Below are 23,323 nucleotides of genomic sequence, written 5' to 3' on the forward strand. Positions count from 1 at the left end.
TTTTTTTTTTTTTTTTTTTTTTTTTCTCTTGTTAACTTATCAATAAAAATTGTGTTGTGGGATCACTTTAGTAATTTTGTAATGGACATTTATAGTAGTTATAAGGTTTTTTTAGGCTTACTAATTACTATGTTCACACTATATTAGTAATTCTGTTTTCTCTAAAGGATGATATACACAATATATATATATGACATAATCTAATCATCAATGAATATCTCTATTACAATAAATTAGCAAAGTTATGGCAACAAATCAACAACCATGTACAATACATTATTTTTCCAACTAGTGTAATGCCAAGTGGGATTCAGATAAATTAATACGGAGTAATTAATTTATTATGATTAAATAAATTTATTACGAATAATATATTTTGATTAAGTAGATAATATTTTAATTTTCTCAGACATTTATTATGTTTTAAATTGTCTTATTACCAAATTAATTAATTGTCAATTTTTTAATTAGTTTAGATTTTGTTGAAATATTTTTTAAGGAAAAATTAAATTTTTTGTCCCTAAATGTTAGTAATTCTCACTTTTCGTTCCTAAGTTATCATTGGCGTTGTACTTTTTGTCATTTCGTGCTCACTTTTTGTCCTTGAGTTATACTAAAATTGTAAATTTTATCCCTAATGTTATATTAATAAAGGGACAAAAAATGAGTATGACCAACACTTAGGGACGAAAAGTGTAATTTTCTCTCTCTCTCTCTCTCTCTTTTTTTTTTTTTTTTTTTTAATGTTTCTAAATTATTATTGATGGTGATACAGAACTTAAAATTATACTGTGTATACTAAAATGTTCTGTTAACTACTATTTTATGATATGATATAGAAGATCATTTTAAAATGTCAAATTTTAATTTCATGATAATACACAAAAATTAGTGATGTAAATAATATATTTTTGTTCAAAAATAAATGTTAAATAAATAATAATAATTTTTTTTATCTAAATTAAAATACAACCAATAACTATTGAGTTCTAAAGGTTAACCTATAGTATTGAGCAGTGTTACAAAAATCCCGCCTAAGAACCAATTAATTGGCGCCTAGGCGTTAGGCACTGGCCGGCCACCTAGCGTATCACCATAATCGGTGGTCTAGGCAGTTGCCTGGATCACCTAGGCTTCCTAGGCGCCAACTAGTCTGCCTAGGCCTCCTAGGCGCCGACTAGGTCGCTTAGGCACCGACTAGCTATTGCTCCTTTTTTTTTTTTAAATGAGTTATTTCAGTCAAAACAACATCGTTTTAAGCAGAACAACCCTAAATTGTTCAAACTCTAGATATTTTTTTAGGTTAATATTTAATATTTTAGTATTAAATAGTTGATAATTATCAAGTTAAAATATTAAAAAAAATAAAATAAAAAATACACGGGCGCTTAGGTGCCGTTAATCCCCGCCTAAGTGCCCTCGATGAGCGCCTAACGAATTTTTCAACCATGATATTAAGTAAACAATAAAAAAAAGTAATTTTAAATATGTAATGAGGAATGTTTTTTTTTTAATTAGGCGAAATCAACATTTTAGTCCCTCAATTATTTTTCAACTGACAATGTAGTCTCTAGTTTTCAATTTCAACCAATTGAATCCTCAAATTGTTTACAATTTTGTCAGTTAAACCCTTCCAAGGACCAAATTGATGAAATTTTAAAATGTAAAAATCACCAATTTGGTCCCTAAAAGGGTTTAATTGACAAAATTTTAAAAAATTCAAGGATCAAATTGATTGAAATTAAAAATTATAGACTACATTGACAGTTAAAAAATAATTAAGGGACCAAAATGATGATTAACTATTTTAATTACTACGGAGTAGTACTTAATAAAATGGTTGGTAACTACGGGATATTCTAAATTTTGAATTGGTATCATATCAAATTTGATTACCAAAATGAAAGTGACACAAACTACACTATCATCAATTTTTTTTTTTTAAATAGAAATGTATTCCAATTTTTTTTTCTAAAAACAAAAACAGTGACACATCATCATTATTATCATTAGAAGCTCTCTTTACTATAAATACACTATATTTGAATTTTGAAAATAACACATTTAAAAATATTACTTAATTAATATATTAAATATCCTTTTAAAAATATGTTTTTTCTGATAAAAAGGAAAAAAAAATGCAGTTTTTTATGCAGTCCTGTGGCATGCTGGATGCTAAGTGAATTGCTTCTTGGTTCAACCAAATTGTTATTCTTTGAAGGCTTCTTTGAACTTTCCCAATCCAAGGATGTTCTTTTCTCCACGTAACTTGTAGCAGGAGAAAACCAAAGAGGAAACACAATTTCTTATACATAATTGTACAATGGAACACACAAAGCAAACCATCATTCTTTCTTCCAACAAGGATATTCTTCATCTTCCCTTTAGCTTCCTCCCATATATATATGAATCCACATGTCTCCAAACCTTTGATTGCCTCGAAAAGCTTGCTTGCTTCATCTACAAATGTACGTTGTAATTTGATATTCATTATACACATATAGCCTTATTTTTGTGAATCCGAAAAAGGGTGGAGGTCGAATCTATGACATTATAACATAAAGTCATAGGTCGGTATCAGTGGACGACCACGAAGTCTTGAGCATACGTATAATTTTTTGTTCAGTACTTTTTGTTGCTAATCTCTATTAATTAATTGTAGTTACCTATAATGTCTCAATGGTATTGAGGTTTTAACATTTTTTGTTTTTGTGGATATTTCAAGTACGGTGATCAACTATGGAGCAACAATTGTTGCATGGGACATTATACGCAACCATCTTTGATATTGATAAGATATCGAGTGGACTCTTTGATTTTTGTAGCACTGTTCAGGTATTATCTTTTTCTTCAATTAATACTTTTTAAAATTTTAATATCACTATCAAAGTGTCTATTAAATTTAACTTTAGATTTAATTTTTATAGTGGTGTCATTTATTTTATTTTGTCAGCATTGACAAATAATTTGACTTTATTTTACCATTTACTTTAGTGATTTAACTTCTCATTTACAATTTCATCTCCTGTAAAGTTTGAGGGTTTGAAAAATAAAATACTTTCTCCCATTAGATTCCATCTTTAACCCTATCGAAATTCCTTTCAAATCACTTAAACAATTCAATCAAAATTTAGGTTTTGAATAAGTTGAAGACAAAATTAGAAAGAATTATTAGTAAATAATTAAATCAAAAAGTGCCACCATATTAAAAAACTAAACCAAGAATTAACTCCGCAATATTATAATACATTATGATTGACATACATACATACATATATAGTCAAGTTTCTGTTCGGACAGAGCTTCTCATGCGATCACCCACCATTAGATACGTATAAATGCACCACAAAGTGTTTGGAAATGCAACATTTGGTGTGGTGCATTTGTGCATTTCATTTTGGTACATTTCTGAAGAGTGTGTGACGCATTTAAGCATACCTAATGATATAATCCGCACGAGAAGCCCTGTCCGCATATAAGCCGAAATATATATATATATACACACACACACACGAAGCAATTATATTGGTATTGACAGATTGGACATTTTATAGCCTGCTAATAGTTACACCTTAATTTACTTATCTCGATTTTTACTTCTTTTTTTTTTTTCTTGGAAACTTGAAGGATTCCTCTGCTAAATCGTCAACCAAAAAGTTCCTCAACAGCATCAAGAGATTCATATTGTGTAGGCCAGAGGTACCCTGCTTTCCTTGTATATTTTCATTTCATCTACCTTAGATTTTTTTTTTTTTAAAAAAAACCTTAGATTTTAAAATGCAACAATAATAATTTTAATTAACAATGCAACAATATTTGGATTAAATTATTGATTATTAAAAGAAGGTGTCCATATATATATATATATCACTTTTTTTTTTGTTATTTTCGGTTTTTAATTTTTTTTTTTTATGTTAAGGTATTACCCATTTCAAAATTCTTTGTTATTGTCCTCATTGTTTATAAAGTTTCAAGGTTATTTTGAATTTTTTTTTGAAAAAGTCAATTTATATTTAAATATTAGGGATATTTTAGTTACAATGCCATAGGTTAAAGTGTCGTGTATTTTGTAAATTTGTATCAATTACTTTATCAAAAGTACGTTGAAAAAGAGTATAACTTATAAAGCATAAGGTATAACTTTTGAAAATATACATGGTAGCTCATGACATTATAAAAAAATATTTGAACACCATTACACACCAAATAAGGGTCACACTTGTGTGATAACGTCTCAAGGATCCTTATTCGTGAGATGGGTCGAAGCAACATGTAAATGTCATACTTATATGTGCAAATTTCATACTTATATGCTCAAATAACCAGGAATACAATTTTTGTTACTTATAAGAGAAAAAACAATACATTTTTCATAATAAGTAATGTTGACAAGTGCCTCTTAATTAAGGGAAAATATAATACTTTTGAAGAAAAATATAATATTTTTAAATCAAAATGTAAAAGTATTGTATTTTCCAAGTATTACATTTATCCTTATAAGCATCAAAAATTTTATTCATGATTATTGTTACATTTGAGCATATAAGTATGATATTTGTGCGTATAAGTATTACATTTGCATCTTGACCTGACCCGACACATCTCACGGTGAGACGGTCTCACACAAGTTTTTACCACCAAATAATAGTGTGAATTATTGTTAAAAGGGCGATTTTATCCCTTAATGTTCTCCTATGTACGTACCAAAGTACCGGTCAAGCTGGCTTGACCATTTTTTACAAGTTACACTTTGTTGAACCCGCACCACCTAGAGGTGATGGGTAAATTATACCATAGATTATGATCTACTATTTTGCAATGTATGTGAATCTTGGTTCAAAAATAACCTTCAGATTTTGTATTTATAATTAACATATTATGTACTGCAATTAATCGTTTATTTACCTATAAATAAATTGAAGTCACATCACATGAAAATTACAAACACATAATATGATAATTACAAATAAATACATAAACTTTTAATTGTAGATATAAAATATGTTAACCGAAGAGTGCAAACACATAACATTTTAAGCAATATTGTGTGTGTGCATTTAACATATTATGTATCTGCAATTAACAATTTATGCGTCTGTAATTATCATGTTATATGTCTTTAATTAGAGTTAATTACCGATTTGGTTCCTCGACTATTTGAATTTCACCACTTTGACCCTCGAAGACCAAAGTGGTGAAATTCCAATAATAAGGGACCAAATCAGTAATTAACTCTCTTTAATTATTACATTATGTACTTTCGATTGTTAACTAAAGGTACAGAATGTGTGTTAACTGCAGATAGATAATATTTGGATTAGTATTCACAATCCAATATCAACTCTATTCTTCTCTTTAAATAACTTGGTGAAATTGTTGATCAGATTACCGGTACTAAGCTGTATGCAACCATTGATCTAGACAAGGCAAGAGTGGGGAGGACCCAAGTGGTGGAAAACCATTCTTCCAACCCCATATGGAACGAGTCATTCCGTATCTACTGCGCCCACGCAATTTCCCACGTGATTTTCACGGTGAAATACGACGACCCCATCGACGCGACCCTCATCGGAAGAGCCTATCTCCCGGCGGCGGAGGTGTTCAACAAGTACGTCGTCGACACGTGGCTCCCAATTCTCGACGAAGAACGCATTCCCGTCCACGGCCACCCCAAAATCCACGTCAGATTACAATTCTCCAGCGTCAAAGAAGACGACGACTGGTCTCGAGGGATCCCGGCGCCGGACTCCGGCGCCGTCCCGTTCACGTTCTTTAAGGAACGAAAAAATTGTAACGTTAAACTCTACGCCGACGCCCATGTTCCCGATGATAAGATGGCTAAGTATCTCCAAGATCAGGGGTTCACTGATCCCGAGCGGTGCTGGGAGGACATTTTTCAGGCGATTATTAACGCCCGGCATTTGATTTACATCACGGGTTGGTCCGTTTACACCAAGATATCCTTGGTTAGAGACCCGGCCACGGCGGCGAGTGAGAAACACGACATGTCCCTCGGGGATCTGTTAAAGATGAAAGCTAAGGAAGGGGTTAATGTTTTGGTCCTGGTTTGGGATGACAGGACATCTATTGAGGTTTTCAAGAGGGATGGATTAATGGCAACCCATGACCAAGAAACCTACGATTATTTCCGGGATACGGGTGTCCATTGTTTCCTATCCCCGAGAAATTCGGATTACGGGAGCTCGATTCTCCAAGGAATCCAGTTCACCACCAGAACTACACTCTTCACTCACCACCAGAAAACAGTGGTAGTGGATAGTGAGTTCCAGGGGAGCAAGGGCGGGCTGGGCAAGCGCACAATTCTTAGTTTCCTGGGCGGGATTGATCTCTGTGACGGCCGGTATGATACCCGGGAACATTCCTTATTCCGGACATTAAACACAATCCACAAGGAGGATTTCCACCAGCCTAATTTCCCAGGGGCGAATGTGAATAAAGGCGGCCCGAGGGAGCCCTGGCACGACATCCATTGCCGATTAGAAGGCCCTGCGGCCTGGGACGTGCTCTATAATTTTGAGCAGAGATGGAGGAAACATATCGGGGATAAGTACATATACTCCATGAAAGAGCTCCAGGGATTCACTATCCGCCCCACGGAATTCCAGGCTTTGGATGATGATGATCCTGAGAGGTGGAATGTTCAGATATTCCGCTCCATTGACGGGAATGATGCCGCTGGATTCCCAGGAGACCCGGTGGAAGCGGCCGAGAGTGGGCTCATAACTGGGAAAAACCATGTGATTGATCATAGTATTCAAGATGCATATATCAATGCTATTCGTCGAGCCAAGAATTTCATCTACATTGAGAACCAGTATTTCCTGGGGAGCTCTTACGGGTGGAGGGAATCGAAGGAATTTAAATTGGAAGACATTGGCGCGATTCATCTCGTCCCGAAGGAGCTGAGTTTGAAGATTGTGAGCAAGATCGAGGCCGGGGAGAGGTTCACGGTGTACGTTGTGATTCCTATGTGGCCGGAAGGGGTGCCGGAGAGCGAAAGTGTGCAGGCGATTCTTGATTGGCAGAGGAGGACAATGGAGATGATGTATACTGATATTGCTTCTGCTTTGAATGCTAAGGGGATTTCTGCAGACCTTAGGGAGTACTTGACATTCTTTTGCCTGGGAAATCGAGAAATCAAGCTCCCAGATGAGTATGTTCCTCCTGATAAGCCCAGTCCTGACAGTGATTATGCCAGGGCTCAAGAATCCAGGCGCTTCATGATCTATGTCCACTCCAAAATGATGATAGGTAAGTAAACACTGCAATGAGCAATTCCTTTGTTTTTCTTATACCGCCACATATTTTCGAAATACTGAGTGCTAGACTTGGCATTTTAAACCCTTTATCCGCCTCCGCCCAATGATCTCCCACCACCGGGTGTTAGACTTATCCTTTACTAGCCGAGCGTTCCTTCAACCAATGATCTCCCACCACCGGGTCTTAGACTTGTCCTTTACCGGCGGAGCATTCCTTCAAATTCCCCAATTAGCCTCTGCTAGATTAGTTGGCTTTTCTATTGTCAATGTTTCAAAAGACTCAGCCACAGAGTGCTAGACTTGACATTTACTGGCCAGTCATTTCTGCCAGATTGGATGCTTTCCGCTGCCAAGGTTTTCATAAGACCTTAATGCCAACAAATCCTTTTAACCCTAGATTGTCACTTAATGCAAACAAATCCTTAACCTAATTCGAAATTCTCTATATCATCAAACTTTGATACCTTGAATTTAGCACTTAAACTGGCCATATTTCATATCAGAATGTAATATAATGTTCTCCATTTTTGTGTAGTTGATGATGAGTACATTACATATCAGAATGTAATATAATGTTCTCCATTTTTGTGTAGTTGATGATGAGTACATTATTATTGGATCTGCCAACATCAACCAACGCTCAATGGACGGGGCGAGAGACTCAGAGATTGCGATGGGAGGGTACCAACCGATGCACTTGGAACGCCCTGATCAACCGGCTAGGGGGAAGATTTTCGGGTTCAGAATGGCCTTATGGTGTGAGCACATGAACTATGTAGACGACTCGTTCTTCCACCCTGAAAGTCTGGAATGCGTGAAGACAGTAAACGCCATTGGCGACGAGAACTGGAGCATGTATATAAGCGAGATGCAGGAGAAAGATCTTCCAGGCCATCTTCTCACCTACCCTGTACACATTTCACCAAAGGGAGAGGTCCAAGGACATGCAGGAGTGGAAAGCTATTTCCCAGACACCAAAGCTCCCATTCATGGCACCAGATCTCTTTATCTCCCACCAATCCTCACTACTTAGTCTCTTCTAATTTGGGGTTCCAACAAATGCACTTCAGACAATAATATTTCTTCCAATGTGACAAAAACGAAAGATAAGGTTACCTTAAACAACAAACAATGGGAATCGTTTAACAAATATAGATACACCATAATTGACAAACAGTAGACAGTTTGGCATCACAGTTTAACAGCCAGCACAAGCCAAATTCTAAAAATTGTCGAAGACTCGGATCTTGAACCATTTCAAGACAAATTTTCTCAAGAATTTCCTGCTAGTCTAGCGCGGAGGGGTCACTAGAGCCCTCATCTAACCAAAACGTGCAACCAACAAATTGTGCAAACACTAGTAGACTTTCAGTTTTACAATCTGCTAGCAATTCCAAATGACCGAAACTCAGCAATCTTGAAAGAAAGTGCACATTACACGACCAAGCCACATCATCACTGACTATGGACAAAATGACACATCATCCCCCCATCCCCCTATTAAATATCGGCCATGCCTTCATTTGTCAAATGACTCGAGTCTCGTTGATACCTTTCCAATATTTTCGCAAAGATGGGTTTATGGTTGCTGCTTAATAAATACATTTTTGGCTCCAGTTCTTGCTCTTAATGATCCACCGTGATAGATTCCTGCACCATAGTTAACTGTCCTTGATCTTCAATGACAAACTTATCATTTACCTTGGCTTCAGTATCGTTTGTCTTAACGGTTGTTACTGACTCCTGTTTCCCAACATCTGCCGTTTCCTTAGATGTAGCTTCACTAATTATGCGGGCTGCATTGTTTGGTCGAGATGCGATTTCAGTTGTCTCCTTGGACTTGCGAGCAGGTACTTTCCTCATTTCACCGGATAAATTGGTCTTTTCAGATGGAAGTTTAGGAAGGGACTTCCGTTGGGGGGTTTTCACGCTTACAAGAGAATACACTTTGGCAGGTTCATCCTGGGATACTTTTTCATCCAAGCTCAACCTGTGGTGCGTGCCATGATCATTGCTCTCCTCACCGGTAGGCGAGCTCTTTCTCCGACCAAGCTTGGGAGATTTGGCTCTTGTTGGTGGAATCTGTATAACAGTTAGATAGTACAATTAGACCTTAACAATAATCACTATAAAAATACGGCATAAAAGAATTTATTAATAGCAGCACATAACCATTCTGCACCGAAAATCCTCCATCGGACCTATACAAAAGAATTAAAAGTCACACTAATCTTTAAGCATACTTCTAAACGAGATCATCAGTATGTTAGTTAGCAATATGGAATTATAGTCTGTTCAATCAACAATGTGTACGGTTATGCCAGATTAGTATCGTCATCAATAGGCATTCTCCATAAAGGGCTGTAATGCAAGAATATTAATATAATAGCAAATAATTGCAAGTCAGTAAGGTAAGGAGGTAAATGTAGCTTCTATACTCGAGCCAATTACTTACCGATTTACATGATAGGAATGAGAGCATGAAAGAAAGAGAGCTCAGTTGCAATCTAAATGATCATTTGACCATAGGAATACAACGAATCCATTATATATGAACCCTGTAAAAAACTAATACTATAAAGTGCCCCTATATTTCACTAGTAATTACATGTTTATGGCCCAAGGCTAAGATTAAAAAATATTCCTGGGCTGGAGTTTGTTATAAAGAAAGCATGACCATATTTCCCAAAACAAGATAAAAAGAGAATCAAAGATTGTAAAGCACATATAGTGCTTGGTTCATTACTAGAAGGTTGAAAGGTTATGACAATGGTGTTCCTTTATCTTCAAAAAGGCCGTTTTGTTATTTAGTATGATATGTCCCTGTACTCGATGAATATTCAAATACTCACAGAGCACCCTTTAGTTCAATATCATGGCCATGTGCACATTTAAATGGCTAAATTTAAGGCCCCCTACAAACTATGGAGAAAGACTAACTATAAACTAGATAAAAGCACCTCTAAATAAGGTGAACCCTTCGCAAACAATCCTGTAACGGTATATTTAATCTTGAAGTACAATGTAATAAAGGGCATGCTGATATGGCTCTAGACTTCAGGAGAACTAAACACCAAGGTAGTAACCATTCAACTTCCCTATTTTTTCCCCTAAAGTACCAAAGGAAGGGATAAATGAAGAAAAAAAAAAGGGTTCTCCAAATTATATGCAACAAAGAAATATGCACTTTCATAACATATATAATAGGCGGATTGAACCTTCTTCAGCTCCACCTTAGGAGGTGGAGGTTCCTGATAGAAGCTTGGCATTGGAGTCGCTTTGAAAGCTAAGCTCTTTCTTAGCATTTTGATCTCAGCTTCCTGGGTTTCCTGTTGAAAAATGAAAATGATAATGACAAAAAACCAAATGCATAACACTGTCAAGAATCTGAATCTACTGCACAACAAAAATGGTAGTAAAATACACCTTAGTCTTTGCTTGCAAATTATTCTTCTCCATTTCCTTTGCATGGATCTTTTCCTCAAGTTTAGTGTAGAACTAACAAGTAGGAACAGAAGGAAATTAAGCTGAAGTACTCAACTTATAACCAACAGTTAAAAATCAGTATTTCTAGTGAAAGTCAAAGCTAACCTCTTTCCTTTTCTCAGCTCTTTCATTACATTTGAAGCTGAAACTATAAGTTGGAAGAGTACCAACTCTGCAAGACTTAGCATCTTCAGTGGTAGGACTTCTATAAAGTGCTTAAGGATAAGCCAGAGGAACGTTAATAACAAAATAATAGCAAAATGATATAATTCTTAACAGGAGAAACAAAAGGATTGCTGTGGTAGGATACAAAGGAGATTGAGTCACTTCAGCTTTACTTGGGGGACCTTTCTTCAGTGGCTTCAGTGTGGGCTTTTCTCTGAAGTTAAAAAAAAAAAAAATAGAGTTCAGAAAACTGCAAAAAAAGCTTGCCAATAGATTGCCTAAATTGATAGCACATATGTATTTATAGTTGATAAGCATATACAGATGGAAATCATGGCATGAGGGAACATAAAGTCTCTTAGAAACATGCTAGAATTAGAGTTAACAGTTTTTGAGCTACACACAAAAGGGAATACAACTATTAGGGAAAACTTGACATACTTAACACCTTCAAGCTGTGCAGCGCTTTGAGGAGATGTTACATCAGAGCATCCAGACTGCTGCTTACCAACAGGAAATTTTGATAAGTAATCAACAATGCATGGTTACAAATAATCACCAACCAAAAAAAAAACACAATAGAAAAGGTAGGTTATAAACATCAGAATTCGTCATGACATCATCTTTTACCTTAGCATGATTAACCTTCACTGGCTTTGAATTGCTCTCAGCTGTTTTCCTCTCATCAAATGATTTGGCCCTAAGAGCAGATGGCTGTTTAGCCCGTGATTCTAAGGAAACAGTACCATTTGAGCTTACCACAGAACTAGATGAACCATCTTTTCCAGATTTTCCCTTCTTTGACCCAGCAGCCACAGCATGCTTAAAGCTCAAAGGTTTACCATTTTTGGGTTTGCCAAGAGCCTTTTCTACTTTGCCACTCTTGGGATCTCCAGAACCTGAAACTTCAGGATCCTGCTAGAAATAAATAGATTACACACGTCGTGGGTTGAAAAGAAACAGAATTAATAGTTGAATTTGCACCATGTTAAAACACCTACCTTAGAACCAGTAGCAGGGTAGCTTTCTGGAGGCACTATTGATTCGGTTTTAACTTCTTCAACAAAAGAGTCAACAGCTTCATCATCATTCAAATTTTCAGTGCTCTTCAAACATCCCAGCTCTTCAGTAGCAGAAGTGCCATTGGGCATCCCATCAGACTTCTCTGCAAAAACATCTTCCCCAGCACTAGGAAGTTGCTCGTGAAATTCACCTTCACAGTGCACCCCGTTTTCAGTTGATTTGTTATCATCTATATCCATTGGGCTTTGCAAGTTGCCAGATTGCAACCTACTAACTACAAGGATAAAGAAGGAACAGTGAATACCCCAAAGATAAGTTATAGGATAATAAAGTTTTGTAAATCATATGCAAACATGCCTATAATGCACCCTTCCCCGTTACACCCAAAATATCAATATCAAGGAAATATATAGAGATGAGACTGAAATATATTCAAGAAATTTATTGCACAATGATGATAAAAAGTCAAAAGTAACACAAGCAAAAACAAGGTTGTTTGACACTACATAATACATATTGCTAACATGGGCATTTTCCAAAGCAACATTATGCATATGATAAAAATGCTTACACCATAGAATAGCTTCATTTCGGTAACATAATCCTACATATGCACCATTCAGCAGGAAAGATCATCTTTGCTCAGAATTAGCAATTATAAAAAAGAAAGAGAGACAAAGGAAAGTGCCCAAATTTGTGTTCATTCTCAGCTTTCTCACTAAGAACACTCTTCAACAAAAATTCTTGATAAGCAACTACATATATCATTAAACACAGAACTAATGAAAATACCTAAATGATACAAAGAAAAGCGAGACAATAATTTTCATCTCAAACAAAATGCTAACCACAAAAGGACGAAACTGAAGAGAAGTAAATACACTACTCTAGATCTTCAAACCCAACCCAACTTATTTTAAAAAATAAATAAAAATTAAAAAAAGATCCAATCTTTATATACTCAGATTCAATATCGGATGGACAAGTAGTACATTATCCACTCATCAAACATAGATACGCACACACATTCACCAAAAAAACTCACAAACACAGATGAAATACAGACAAATACATATAGATGGATATAGATATTTGAACATCAAGTTGAAATGAACTAACTTCTCTTTTAATCCAAAAGACAATGGGTTTACCTAAAGAACCTTACAAAGATCAAGAGCCATTGAATCAACGAGGGATCTGAGAGGGTTTGGAGTGGGCAGAGTAAGGGAGAGAAAATTGTTGAAAAATATGGAATTTTTGAAGACCCAATGGAGAAACTAGAAATGGGTTGTTGATTTCTTCTTTTTTTTTTTTATATTCTTTTTTCTTTTTACGATTTTCCTGAGATTTTTCGAATGTGAATTGAAATTGAAATGTAGTCTACAGTTCTCACTGTCACTCACACACTCTCTAGATTCAACTCAAAATGAGGGCTATGCAATTTGTTTTTATATTTTTATATTTTTTTAATTGCCAGCTATATTTGGGAGTATGTAAGAAAATATATATTATCACGGATTTGTCCCTTAGCAAAATTGTAAAAAAAAATTATTTCAATTTACATATAAAATTTTGAAAAAATTAGACTTTCAATCCTTGAATTATAAATCTATCCTTATCTCTCTGATACTCCTTCACTTTTAAACATAGATCTCACTTTTACATCATCAAATTTATAATTTCTTCACGACAAAAACTTGTGTGAGACCGTCTCACCATGAGACGGGTCGGGTCGGATTAATATGCAATTGTAACACTTATATGAACAAATGTCATACTTATATGCTCAAATGTAATACTAATCAGGAATAAAATTTTTGTTACTTATAAGGGTAAATGTAATACTTTTAAGGAAAAATACAATACTTTTACATTTCAATTTAAAAGTATTATTTTTTTCCTAAAAAGTATTATATTTGCCCTTATAAGTAAGGGGCACTTGTCAACATTATTTATTATGAAAAATGTACTACTTTTTCTCTTATAAGTAACAAAAATTGTATTCTTGATTAGTGTTATATTTGAGCATATAAGTATGATATTTGCACATATAAGTATGACATTTGCATGGTGCTTTGACCAGACCCGATCCGTCTCACGAATAAGGATCCGTGAGACGGTCTCACACAAGTGTGACCCTTTCTTCACTATTTTCTCTACACATATGCAATACTTTCTCACTCTTAAAAATGATCTTGCTTTCATTTTATATAATAATTATAATTATAAAGTAATAATAAAATAAAATAAAAAAGAAATAAAACTATTACAAGCCACGTAAGCTAACAAAATAATAATAATAATAATTCGCATTATCTTCCACATCATCTTGAAAGGGGTTCGCTTGTTGGGATGAGGATAGCCTAAGATAAGTAATATTCATCCTTAATTAATATTTTGTTGTAATAAACCTTACAATTGTACCAGTCATTATACAGTGGATCATGGTGCATCAAAACGACGTTGTTTTAATTAATGAAAACAAACGGTTGAAACGACCTCCGTACCGCGCCGTTTACTTTCAGTTTATATATACTGCAGTTCCTTTTCAACACAATTGCAGTTCCCATTCAACACAACTGCAATTCCTTTTCGATATAACTGTAGTTTTTTTCGACATTATACACTCAAATATGTGAAACTGTTATTCAGTTTCCTTTCAACACAACTACAGTTTATTTTATAATACACTGCAGTTTTCTTTCAACACAACTACAATATCATTTTGATATAACTACAGTTTCATTGGACAATATACACTCAAAAATGTGAAACTGTTATTCAGTTTCATTTTATATACACTGCAGTTTCCTTTCAAAACAATTACAATTTCATTTCGATATAACTATAGTTTCATTTGATAATATAAAAACAAATTTGAGGCAGTATCTTTTGAGATGAACTTTAGTATCATTTGCGGAGCTCTGTTAAAATTTATAGCAGTCGTTTCTCTTACTTAATGAAACGGCGGCGTTTTGTGACCATGGTCTATAATGCATTGTGGACCATGGTCCACCGTATAATCACTGGTACAATTGTATTTCAAATCTAATTTTTTTCCTTATTACTTTTAACAAAAATAAGAGACTAAAGCATTTTAATTATTCATCCCTTATTTTTGCCCTCAATGCTCTCTTAGGGGGTGTATTCAATCATCAGTCATCACTTTTAAAGACTTCTAAAATAATTGATTTTAATAAACTTTTATTGACTTTCATAGAGTCGTTGAAAACTGTTTAAAACTTTGTAAGACTATAAAAGTCTATATAAAAAACATTCATAAACTTTTATCAACTTTTTTATTTTAAAAAGTCTACAAAAGTCATTGAAATTCTAAATTGAATACATTCTTACAAACTTTCATTGATTTCGATTCTTATCATTTATAATTTTTTTTTACAAAACATGTTATAATATATCATAAAATTCTTCTTATTATATAGTTCTTCACACACACATGTTAGGAACATACTGTAATAGGTTTTGATGATACCAAATGTAATGCTCAATCCCCTAAGTCTCGATAGATAGGAATTACATGTAAGTTCGACAAATAAACTAAAAGCGAGAATACAACCGGGTAATTGAGCTCAACTCGGAAAATATTTAAGCTTAAGGTAAACTTGCTTGAACATCTTAGAAGTTTCGTGTTGAAAACTTATAGATAGATCAGAAGAAGGCACGAGACATCACTGGAGGAATAAGGGTCTGCGAGACATCAACTAAGTCTCGAGACATAAGTAGAGTTCGAGAGATGGAATTTCTCGAGACATCAATCCAGTTCGAGACATGGGATCGAGACTCAAGTAGTCGAGACATCAACTTTGGTCTCGATAAACTGGCACTTCTCCAATGAACTGAATGGCAGTTAACACGCATAGATGAAGTAATCTAAGTTTGGAGAAGAAGAATATCATGGAGATAAAATATTAAGGAGGTGCTGACAGAGTGTTATGGGAACATAGAACAGCCGGAAGTGGATGNAGAGTGTTATGGGAACATAGAACAGCCGGAAGTGGATGCCACGTCAGAACTCCACAACAAACGGATAGAAGATGCACCAATCAAAGGTCGGTCTTATTCCCTAAAATGAGGATCAATGGGAATATAAAAAGAGTAACTTTTACCAAAAGAAGTAAGTGGAGCATGGACTCAAGATAGTGGAATATGGGATATTCACTACAAGACAAAAGGTTCAAGTTACAAGACCACCACTCCATGAAACATGCTAAAAATATGCAAGTCCCATGATCAGCATGGGAGACAGATTTCAAACGGAATAATTTTCCCTCCAACGGAATTATTCCTCAACTCTCATACATAAGGACGTGAAGACACAAGTTAAAAAGAGGAGCGAGAATTCTAAGCTATCATAAGAGGTGTCTGATTCAAACGTTCAAAGTGCAAGTGCTTAATCTGGAATATCATCCTTGATATTCACAAGTGCGAGAAAACACATCTTAGTGTTTTGAGAGAGTTACAACGGTTCAACTACTACACATCTAGAAGGTGACCAAAGTTGCTCTACAAGGAAGATTATTCAACGAAAGCTTTTGGTCAGATTGGAGATTGTTACACTTAACCTGTGACAACCGGAACAACCTTGTCTTGGAGAAGGCAAGAAGAGGCGGAGTAACCTGGGAGCTATCTTGTGAAGATCTTGAGGCTTGAGGAGGGCTTGGTGATCAAAGCTCAAGTGCTCGAGAGGTGGAGTAACAAGAAGCGGGGCGAAAAACCTGAGGCTTGAGGCGGGCTTCGTGATCAAAGCTCAAGTGCTCGATATTGTACTAAACAGGGAAGTTTTAGTGCAATCCTTCTAGGGAGTTTCTAGAAGAATAGTGGACGTAGGCGGGTTGGCCGAACCACTTAAAAATCTCTCTCGCATTTACTTTCTGCCTTTATCTCTCGCTAACTATCTCTCGATCTGCACTGCATATAATCACACCTCTCGAACTAACTAAAACTCGTGCTAATTAAAAAGGGGATAACTTTTCCGCTGCGCATAAAACTTTGTCTTCATCTTGTGAGGTATAGGACTTAAACATCCTAAGTCCAATACACACGAGAGGTCGAAAAAGATTTGCAAAATCTTATACAAGTCTATTCACCCTCCTCTAGACTTGTACCCCATCCCCTTGGGACCAACAACACCAACATTCTCAACATTTTTTTTTCTTTTTCCATAATATGGTGAGACTTATATGCTAATTACTTATATAGTATTAATAAGCATAAAAAAACTACTCCGTATTTCATAAGAAATTTATTACAATATTGGACACTAAAATTTATATAATTTAAATGTTCAAATAAAATATTTAAAAATATAATTACTAGTTGCATAAAATAAAAAAATTAAAAATAATATATATATATATATATATATATATATATATATATATATATATATATATATATATAAAGAATAAAAATCAAAATATACAAGTACTTATATAAATATTATGAAACATTTAGTAAAATTTGATGGTGATAGATGAAAAATTTGCTTTGTTCATATATTTAGGGAGAAAAAGTTCTTAGAGAAAATTTAGAAGTTAGGGCGAAAAATTCGTAGAGAATGCTTAGAAGTTAGGATAAAAAGTTCGTAGAAAAAAATCAAAATATACAAGCAATAATAAATTAAAGTTAAAATAATATTATTTCAATTTTTTAGAGGAAGATTGTAAAGTTTAATTAGGAGAGAGAGAAAATTGGTAGAGTTTAGGTATAAAGAAAATATAGGATAATGAAGAAAAAATAATTTATTGAATTTAGGTATAAGGTTTATAAAGTTTAAATATGGAGAAAAAAATAGAGTTTAAATAGAGAGAGAAAACCTTTAAAGTTGGTAGAAATAAAATTTTGAAATCTTGGGGTTGAAGGTTGAATTTCAACTATTTATATTTGAGAAGGAAAAGTTTACAAAAGTCTTAAAATTAAAAATTAAAAAGTCTGCCAAGGACCTTGTGGTCCAGTGGCATCAAACCTTTTCTTTTATACGGGAGGTGGTGGGTTCGAGCTTCAGTGGAGGCGTTGTTGAGATGGTGGGTTCGAGGTTGAGATGGTGGGTTCGAGCTTCAGTGGAGGCGTTGTTGAGATGGTGGGTTCGAGCTTCAGTGGAGGCGTTGTTGAGAAAGTAGTTATGAACAGATACTGCATTCTTTCAAAAAAAAAAATTTAAAAAGTCTACACAAATTCATAACTTTTTGAATACCACATGACTTTTAAAGACTTTTTAAAATCCTTAATCAAATACCACCCGACTTTTAAAGATTCTTTAAAAATCTTGATTGAATAGACTCCCTAAAAGTTTGAATTGAGTACCTCCAAACTTTTAAAGTTCATAAAAGTTATTAAAAGTTTATGAAATTCATGATTGAATACACTCCTAATTATTCCAGAGATTACCTTTGTTGATGTTTGCAACCACATATGGACAAGTTATTTGTAAGGGCATCTCCATCCATTTTATCATAAGCTCATCATTTTGTGGGCTCAATTCTTCTACATCAACGTATAATCTCCATTATTTTCTCTCCAATCCTTCTCACTTCTTCCCCCTTTTTGTGGGTCCTACACTTCTACAAATAATCTATTGTTTTATTCACATTCATATAATTAATAATTTTAACTTTGTAATTATGATTTCAAATTTTTATTTTAAATCAAAATAAATTTAAGTAACGGAATAAAATAATTTTTGAATTACAAAATATAATATCATAATTTAATTCAAGCAATTAACACCATATTGAAATTCACATTTAAAATTGTCTATGGAATAAATAAAATTCAAAAGCCAATACTAAATATACCAACAACAATTGATACAATTACGAAATTAAGTCTGCACGAAGCTGATGATATACTTTCCCAACCTACTACAATTACGAAATTAAGGGTGTTGGGAAATAGAGGTAACGTCAACTAACCCTGACACTCTTTTAGGAAAAGTGAACAACTAAAGCAGAAAATGGAGTCTGTGCCATATTACAATAACACTGCCTTAAAAGCGTTATTTGCCCGGTAACAGTGTAGTTAAGAATCCCGGCACGCTTTCGACAGGTTACACAAACTAACTGGGCTAAGCTTACACCAACTATAACCCAGGCGAACCTCACTTTGCTCAGACAATGAGATATAAGAATTAAAGGAGGTGGGAGAAAACTTTGATTTGGGGTGACTTCTACTGGATGTGAGATGGGTTTTTATACTTTGAGCTTCAACCTATGAGGGAATGAGGCGTTGAATGTAACAACATACCAACTTACCCTATGATTAAGGAAACGGCTAGTTTCTGTTTGAATGTTTTTCAACAACCCCCACACATTCAAAAAGAAGGCTAGAAAGGACAATGTCTGAGCAATCACACAAGCTGACCTTAATATCAGTGTTTAAACTTGAACTGATACGTAGTGACATTGAGTAATTTCCTTCCCGAAAGTGATATGACTCTTGAACTCATCGGTTAGACAAATTTTGAACTCAAGACACACATCAACTCTAAAATGCAGGTTCTATGAAAGTCAAACTCTTTGACTGCTTATGATGAAACCTTAATATTCAAGTCTGTTGTGTCTATCTCAATATAGACCTTCAACCTTGTCAAGTCTATCTCAACATAGACATTTTAACCATGTCAGATCTATCTCAATATAGACCTTTAACTCTGTCAAGTCTATCTCAATATAGACATTTAACTCTGTCAAGTCTATCTCAATATATACATTTAAAGGCTACAGAGTAGTTAAAGACATAAATATGGTAGTTCACTAAGAACATCATGCTTCTCATATATTTTTACTCAATTAGACATTAGGATGCCAATGAGTGCTCTAGAAAGATAGTTCATTATCTTTCAGAAAGGTGGTTAACCTCTTTTCCCTTAAGTAGGTGATTTCTTTAAGCCTATCTCAATATAGACTACCCAAATTAGGGTGTGAAATCATTAAGAGAGTCGGTACGGCACATACTCCATTTTTTGCTTTAGTTGTTCACTTTTCCTAAAAGAGTGTCAGGGTTAGTTGACGTTGCCTCTATTTCCCAACAGTTAAAAGCGTTATTTGGCAATAGTCAACCTTTCAGTACGATGGCTCCTTCTGTCATACCCGATTTATCCAAAATAACCGCCCTCGATGGAAATAATTACAGGCGATGGGCGCAAAGAATGCTGATACTCTTTGAACAACTGAAATTGGTCTATGTGATGTTCTGTGATCCACCCGAACCTGCTCTGCTAAGGTTCCCCTTTCAAGGACCAAGAGAATTTAGTCCTGAACCGGATTATACTCCTGGTCAAGAACCAGGTGTAACTCTGAGGCAATTTACATATGACAATAAAGCAGCTAGAGGATACCTTCTGTCACAAATGACTGACAAATTGTTTGACACCTATGTCAAACAAGACTCGACCAAAGTAATTTGGAAAATGCTGACAGAAAAGTATGGTGCCAATGATGTTGGAACTCAAAGTGTCAGAAACAACAATAACAAAAGGAGTGGAAAAGTTAAGAAAATCAAAGGATGCTGTTTCGTGTGCGGTAAGCATGGACACCGAGCATCCCAGTGCTATCATCGCAAGCGTAAAATTCACAAAGGTCAATCTGATGGAGCAAGATGAGTATAGCATTCCCTTAATTGGTAGTTATTTTGAGTAATTCTTATTTGTTCTAGCTTCTAAGAGATCGCATAAAATGGGATAGTATTAGTACCAAATACTAGTTGAGTTATGTAAAATTTTGAATGCCTATTAGTGCTAGTCATTTCAATATGTTGAATGCTAATGACATTGTCACATGTTAATAGACACAGTTAATAGTGACTTGCACAAAGATATATGAACTGTCTAATGATATACAGTCACATATTTTGAAATATTTGAATTGTGTACTAAGAGTTTTTGTCAAACGTGATAAGCATATATCAAAACTCTTCACCTTGTGTTGGTAGCATGGAAATGTCATTATTCTTGAATACTCTGTCTAGGAAGGTGGTTTTTAAGTAAACCTCGGTTTCACCACTCGACCTGGGAGTTTTTAAGAAGTAGGGTGTTGGTCATGCAGGCTAGTTGAAGTGCTACTTGACTCTCACCTGAAATGAGATTGGCTTTTACATGCTATTGAAACTTTGTAATAGGCATTGCTTAAGTTGATTTAAACTACCTTTTTGTAAGAAAAGAGTACTATGTATTCTCTTGAGAATAATTTTAGATGTGTACTGATTTGCATTATACCAATGCTATATATAAGTTACGTAGTGAAGGGAAAATTGTGAATAACATAACTTTGAATGCTAAAGTTATAGATGTTAAATTTCATCTTGATGAAATTTATGTAGATAAACCTTTCTCTAATAAATGTCAGTTTGCATATAATCTTTGAGTATGAGATCTACTTTTCAAGAAAGTATGTGAAATTTATGATTATGTTGTTCAACTTGAAGCAACATGCATACAATATTATCTTCGTGGCTTACTGGTAATGAGTATTTGTATATATGATTTAAAATATTAATTGGGAGATCTTGAAGATCCATGATTCATTAATATAGTGAAACCTTAGTGGTTTAAGGTAACTAATTTGGTTGAAATATATTCCACTATTGAGAGTGAATTAACCAAGTGCAGGGCGCTATAAAGATTGCATAGGTCGATCTGCTCAGGAGCCAATGTTGGGCACCACAGATCAATCTGAGTAAAATATCAAGTACTTTTGAGAAGAATACTTGTAATCGCTGCATTATGGGAGTAATCAGCTCTTTATATTTCTTTTATATAAGTTTCTTTACTTTACCGAGAATAATGGTAAAAGAGAATGTTTCATGTTAAACATGAAAATCTCTAAGGTTTTATTTATGAGTAAATAAAATACTTGTCAAAGTGTACATAAGTTTGATGGAGTTGATCAACTTATGTTAATAGTGAAGACTAATTATGAGATTAGTCGTTGAATTGTTGATGGAATGCCTTAAATTCCAAGAGGTGATGAATTCATGGTGGATCCCACTTGTGTGGTCAAACGAAGCCATGGAAAGAATCACCAAGTAGTACACTAATTGGTCATTCTAATGATCTAAGTACTAGTGAGGTTGAGCTACAACTCTTAATGAATTTATAACCCTATGAGATGGGTGGTCCTATTGAGATGGACTTGATGAGTTCACCGCTTAATAATTGAGAGAGTGGGTATATTCAATCAAGACTTTTACAGATTTTTAAAAACTTTTAAAGTGATGGATTTTAATTGACTTTTGTAGAATTCTTGTAGACTTTTCTAGAATCTTTTAAACTTTCATCAACTTTGTAAGAGTTTATAAATATCCGTAGGACAAACATTTATAGACTTTTATAAACTTTTTCATATTAAAAAGTTTACAAATCTAAATTGAATACACCCTTACAAACATTCCATAACTTCTATTAATATATTATTTATAATTTTCTTACAAAAATAAATATTGATTGTCACAAAAATAGACATAAAAAAAATATAATTAATTTTCACTAATGATGGTTCTTCTTTAATTTGTTTTTTTTTTGAAACAATTCTAAACCCTAAGCCTGCACGAAGCTAACCTACTGAAACATAAAGAGACATAAAGAGTCAATATCGCCTCCACTGAGGCTCGAACTCACCCCATTCCATATGCAAGTGCAACTGGGTGCCAGTGTGCCACTATACCATAAGGTCTTGGCAAACCTCAAGTGAGCTTTCTTGTAAGACGTCATTGAAAAATGACGACTTGATAATAGAGTTGTTAAAACGGGTTTAACTTGTCGGGTTAGTCCGTCTGGCCTTGCCAAAAAGGCGAGGCAGGCATTGAATGTTATGACCCGTATTTTGGTGGGCTTTTTTTAGCATGTCCTACTAAAATGGGGGCTTTAGCGGGGTGGGCTTGGCAGGCAGGCCTGCGGCAGCGGGGGCTAGCCAAGCCCGCCTAGTATGTATAAATTATTAATATTAGTGTATATATATACGTGTGTGTGTGTGTTTATTTATTTTATATTGAAAAAATGTATTAGTAATTAGTACATTGTATAAATTATTTGTTATTAGCTTATAGACTAACAAATTATGTATTTGATTATTTATTATGATTTATTACTTTATTAGTTATTATTGTGTTTAACAAATTACAAATGCATTAATATATGTTTAAACTATTCAAATTATTTTAGTATACACTTATTAGCTTTTTCATATTAATTTTTATTTAAATTTAAAACTTTTTAAATTTGGCGGGCCCCCGCCAAGGCTCTCAGGCCTAAGGTGGGGCAAGGCAGGGCGGCCCAACCTCTGTTGGGCTCGTATTTTGGTTGGCTATTTAGCACCCCCCCCCCCCCCCCCCCCCCCCCCCCCCCCCCCCCCCCC

The 23,323-nt window shown here is 34.6% G+C and overlaps 2 protein-coding genes across 6 annotated transcripts; one reads left to right on the forward strand and one right to left on the reverse strand.

The window, feature by feature from the left end:
• Positions 1-2,438: 2,438 nt before the first annotated feature.
• On the forward strand, positions 2,439-8,409 carry LOC116022162 (phospholipase D alpha 1-like). Of its 4 annotated transcripts, none has more exons than XM_031262759.1 (5): positions 2,439-2,468; positions 2,726-2,835; positions 3,628-3,699; positions 5,385-7,272; positions 7,874-8,409. In XM_031262759.1, the coding sequence occupies exons 2-5, from the start codon at positions 2,740-2,742 to the stop codon at positions 8,311-8,313; spliced, it is 2,496 nt and encodes an 831-aa protein (XP_031118619.1). In that variant the 5' UTR covers positions 2,439-2,468; positions 2,726-2,739; the 3' UTR covers positions 8,314-8,409. The 4 variants fall into 4 exon arrangements, with proteins under 4 accessions (XP_031118619.1, XP_031118617.1, XP_031118615.1 ...); XM_031262757.1 differs by having other exon boundaries at positions 2,446-2,608; positions 2,716-2,835; XM_031262755.1 differs by having other exon boundaries at positions 2,446-2,608.
• LOC116022163 (protein WVD2-like 5) lies at positions 8,398-13,331 on the reverse strand. 2 transcript variants are annotated; one of them, XM_031262761.1, is made up of 9 exons: positions 13,106-13,331; positions 11,933-12,228; positions 11,562-11,846; positions 11,373-11,428; positions 11,077-11,145; positions 10,872-10,971; positions 10,707-10,778; positions 10,499-10,609; positions 8,398-9,362 (listed from the first exon to the last, which is right to left on the reverse strand). In XM_031262761.1, exons 2-9 carry the CDS (start codon positions 12,191-12,193, stop codon positions 8,907-8,909), a joined length of 1,410 nt encoding a protein of 469 aa, XP_031118621.1. In that variant the 5' UTR covers positions 12,194-12,228; positions 13,106-13,331; the 3' UTR covers positions 8,398-8,906. The 2 variants fall into 2 exon arrangements, with proteins under 2 accessions (XP_031118621.1, XP_031118620.1); XM_031262760.1 differs by having other exon boundaries at positions 11,373-11,431; positions 13,106-13,328.
• Between the last annotated feature and the right edge of the window lie 9,992 nt (positions 13,332-23,323).

The sequence above is a fragment of the Ipomoea triloba genome, chromosome 6, assembly GCF_003576645.1.
Source record: "Ipomoea triloba cultivar NCNSP0323 chromosome 6, ASM357664v1".
Classification (NCBI taxonomy): Eukaryota; Viridiplantae; Streptophyta; class Magnoliopsida; order Solanales; family Convolvulaceae; genus Ipomoea; species Ipomoea triloba.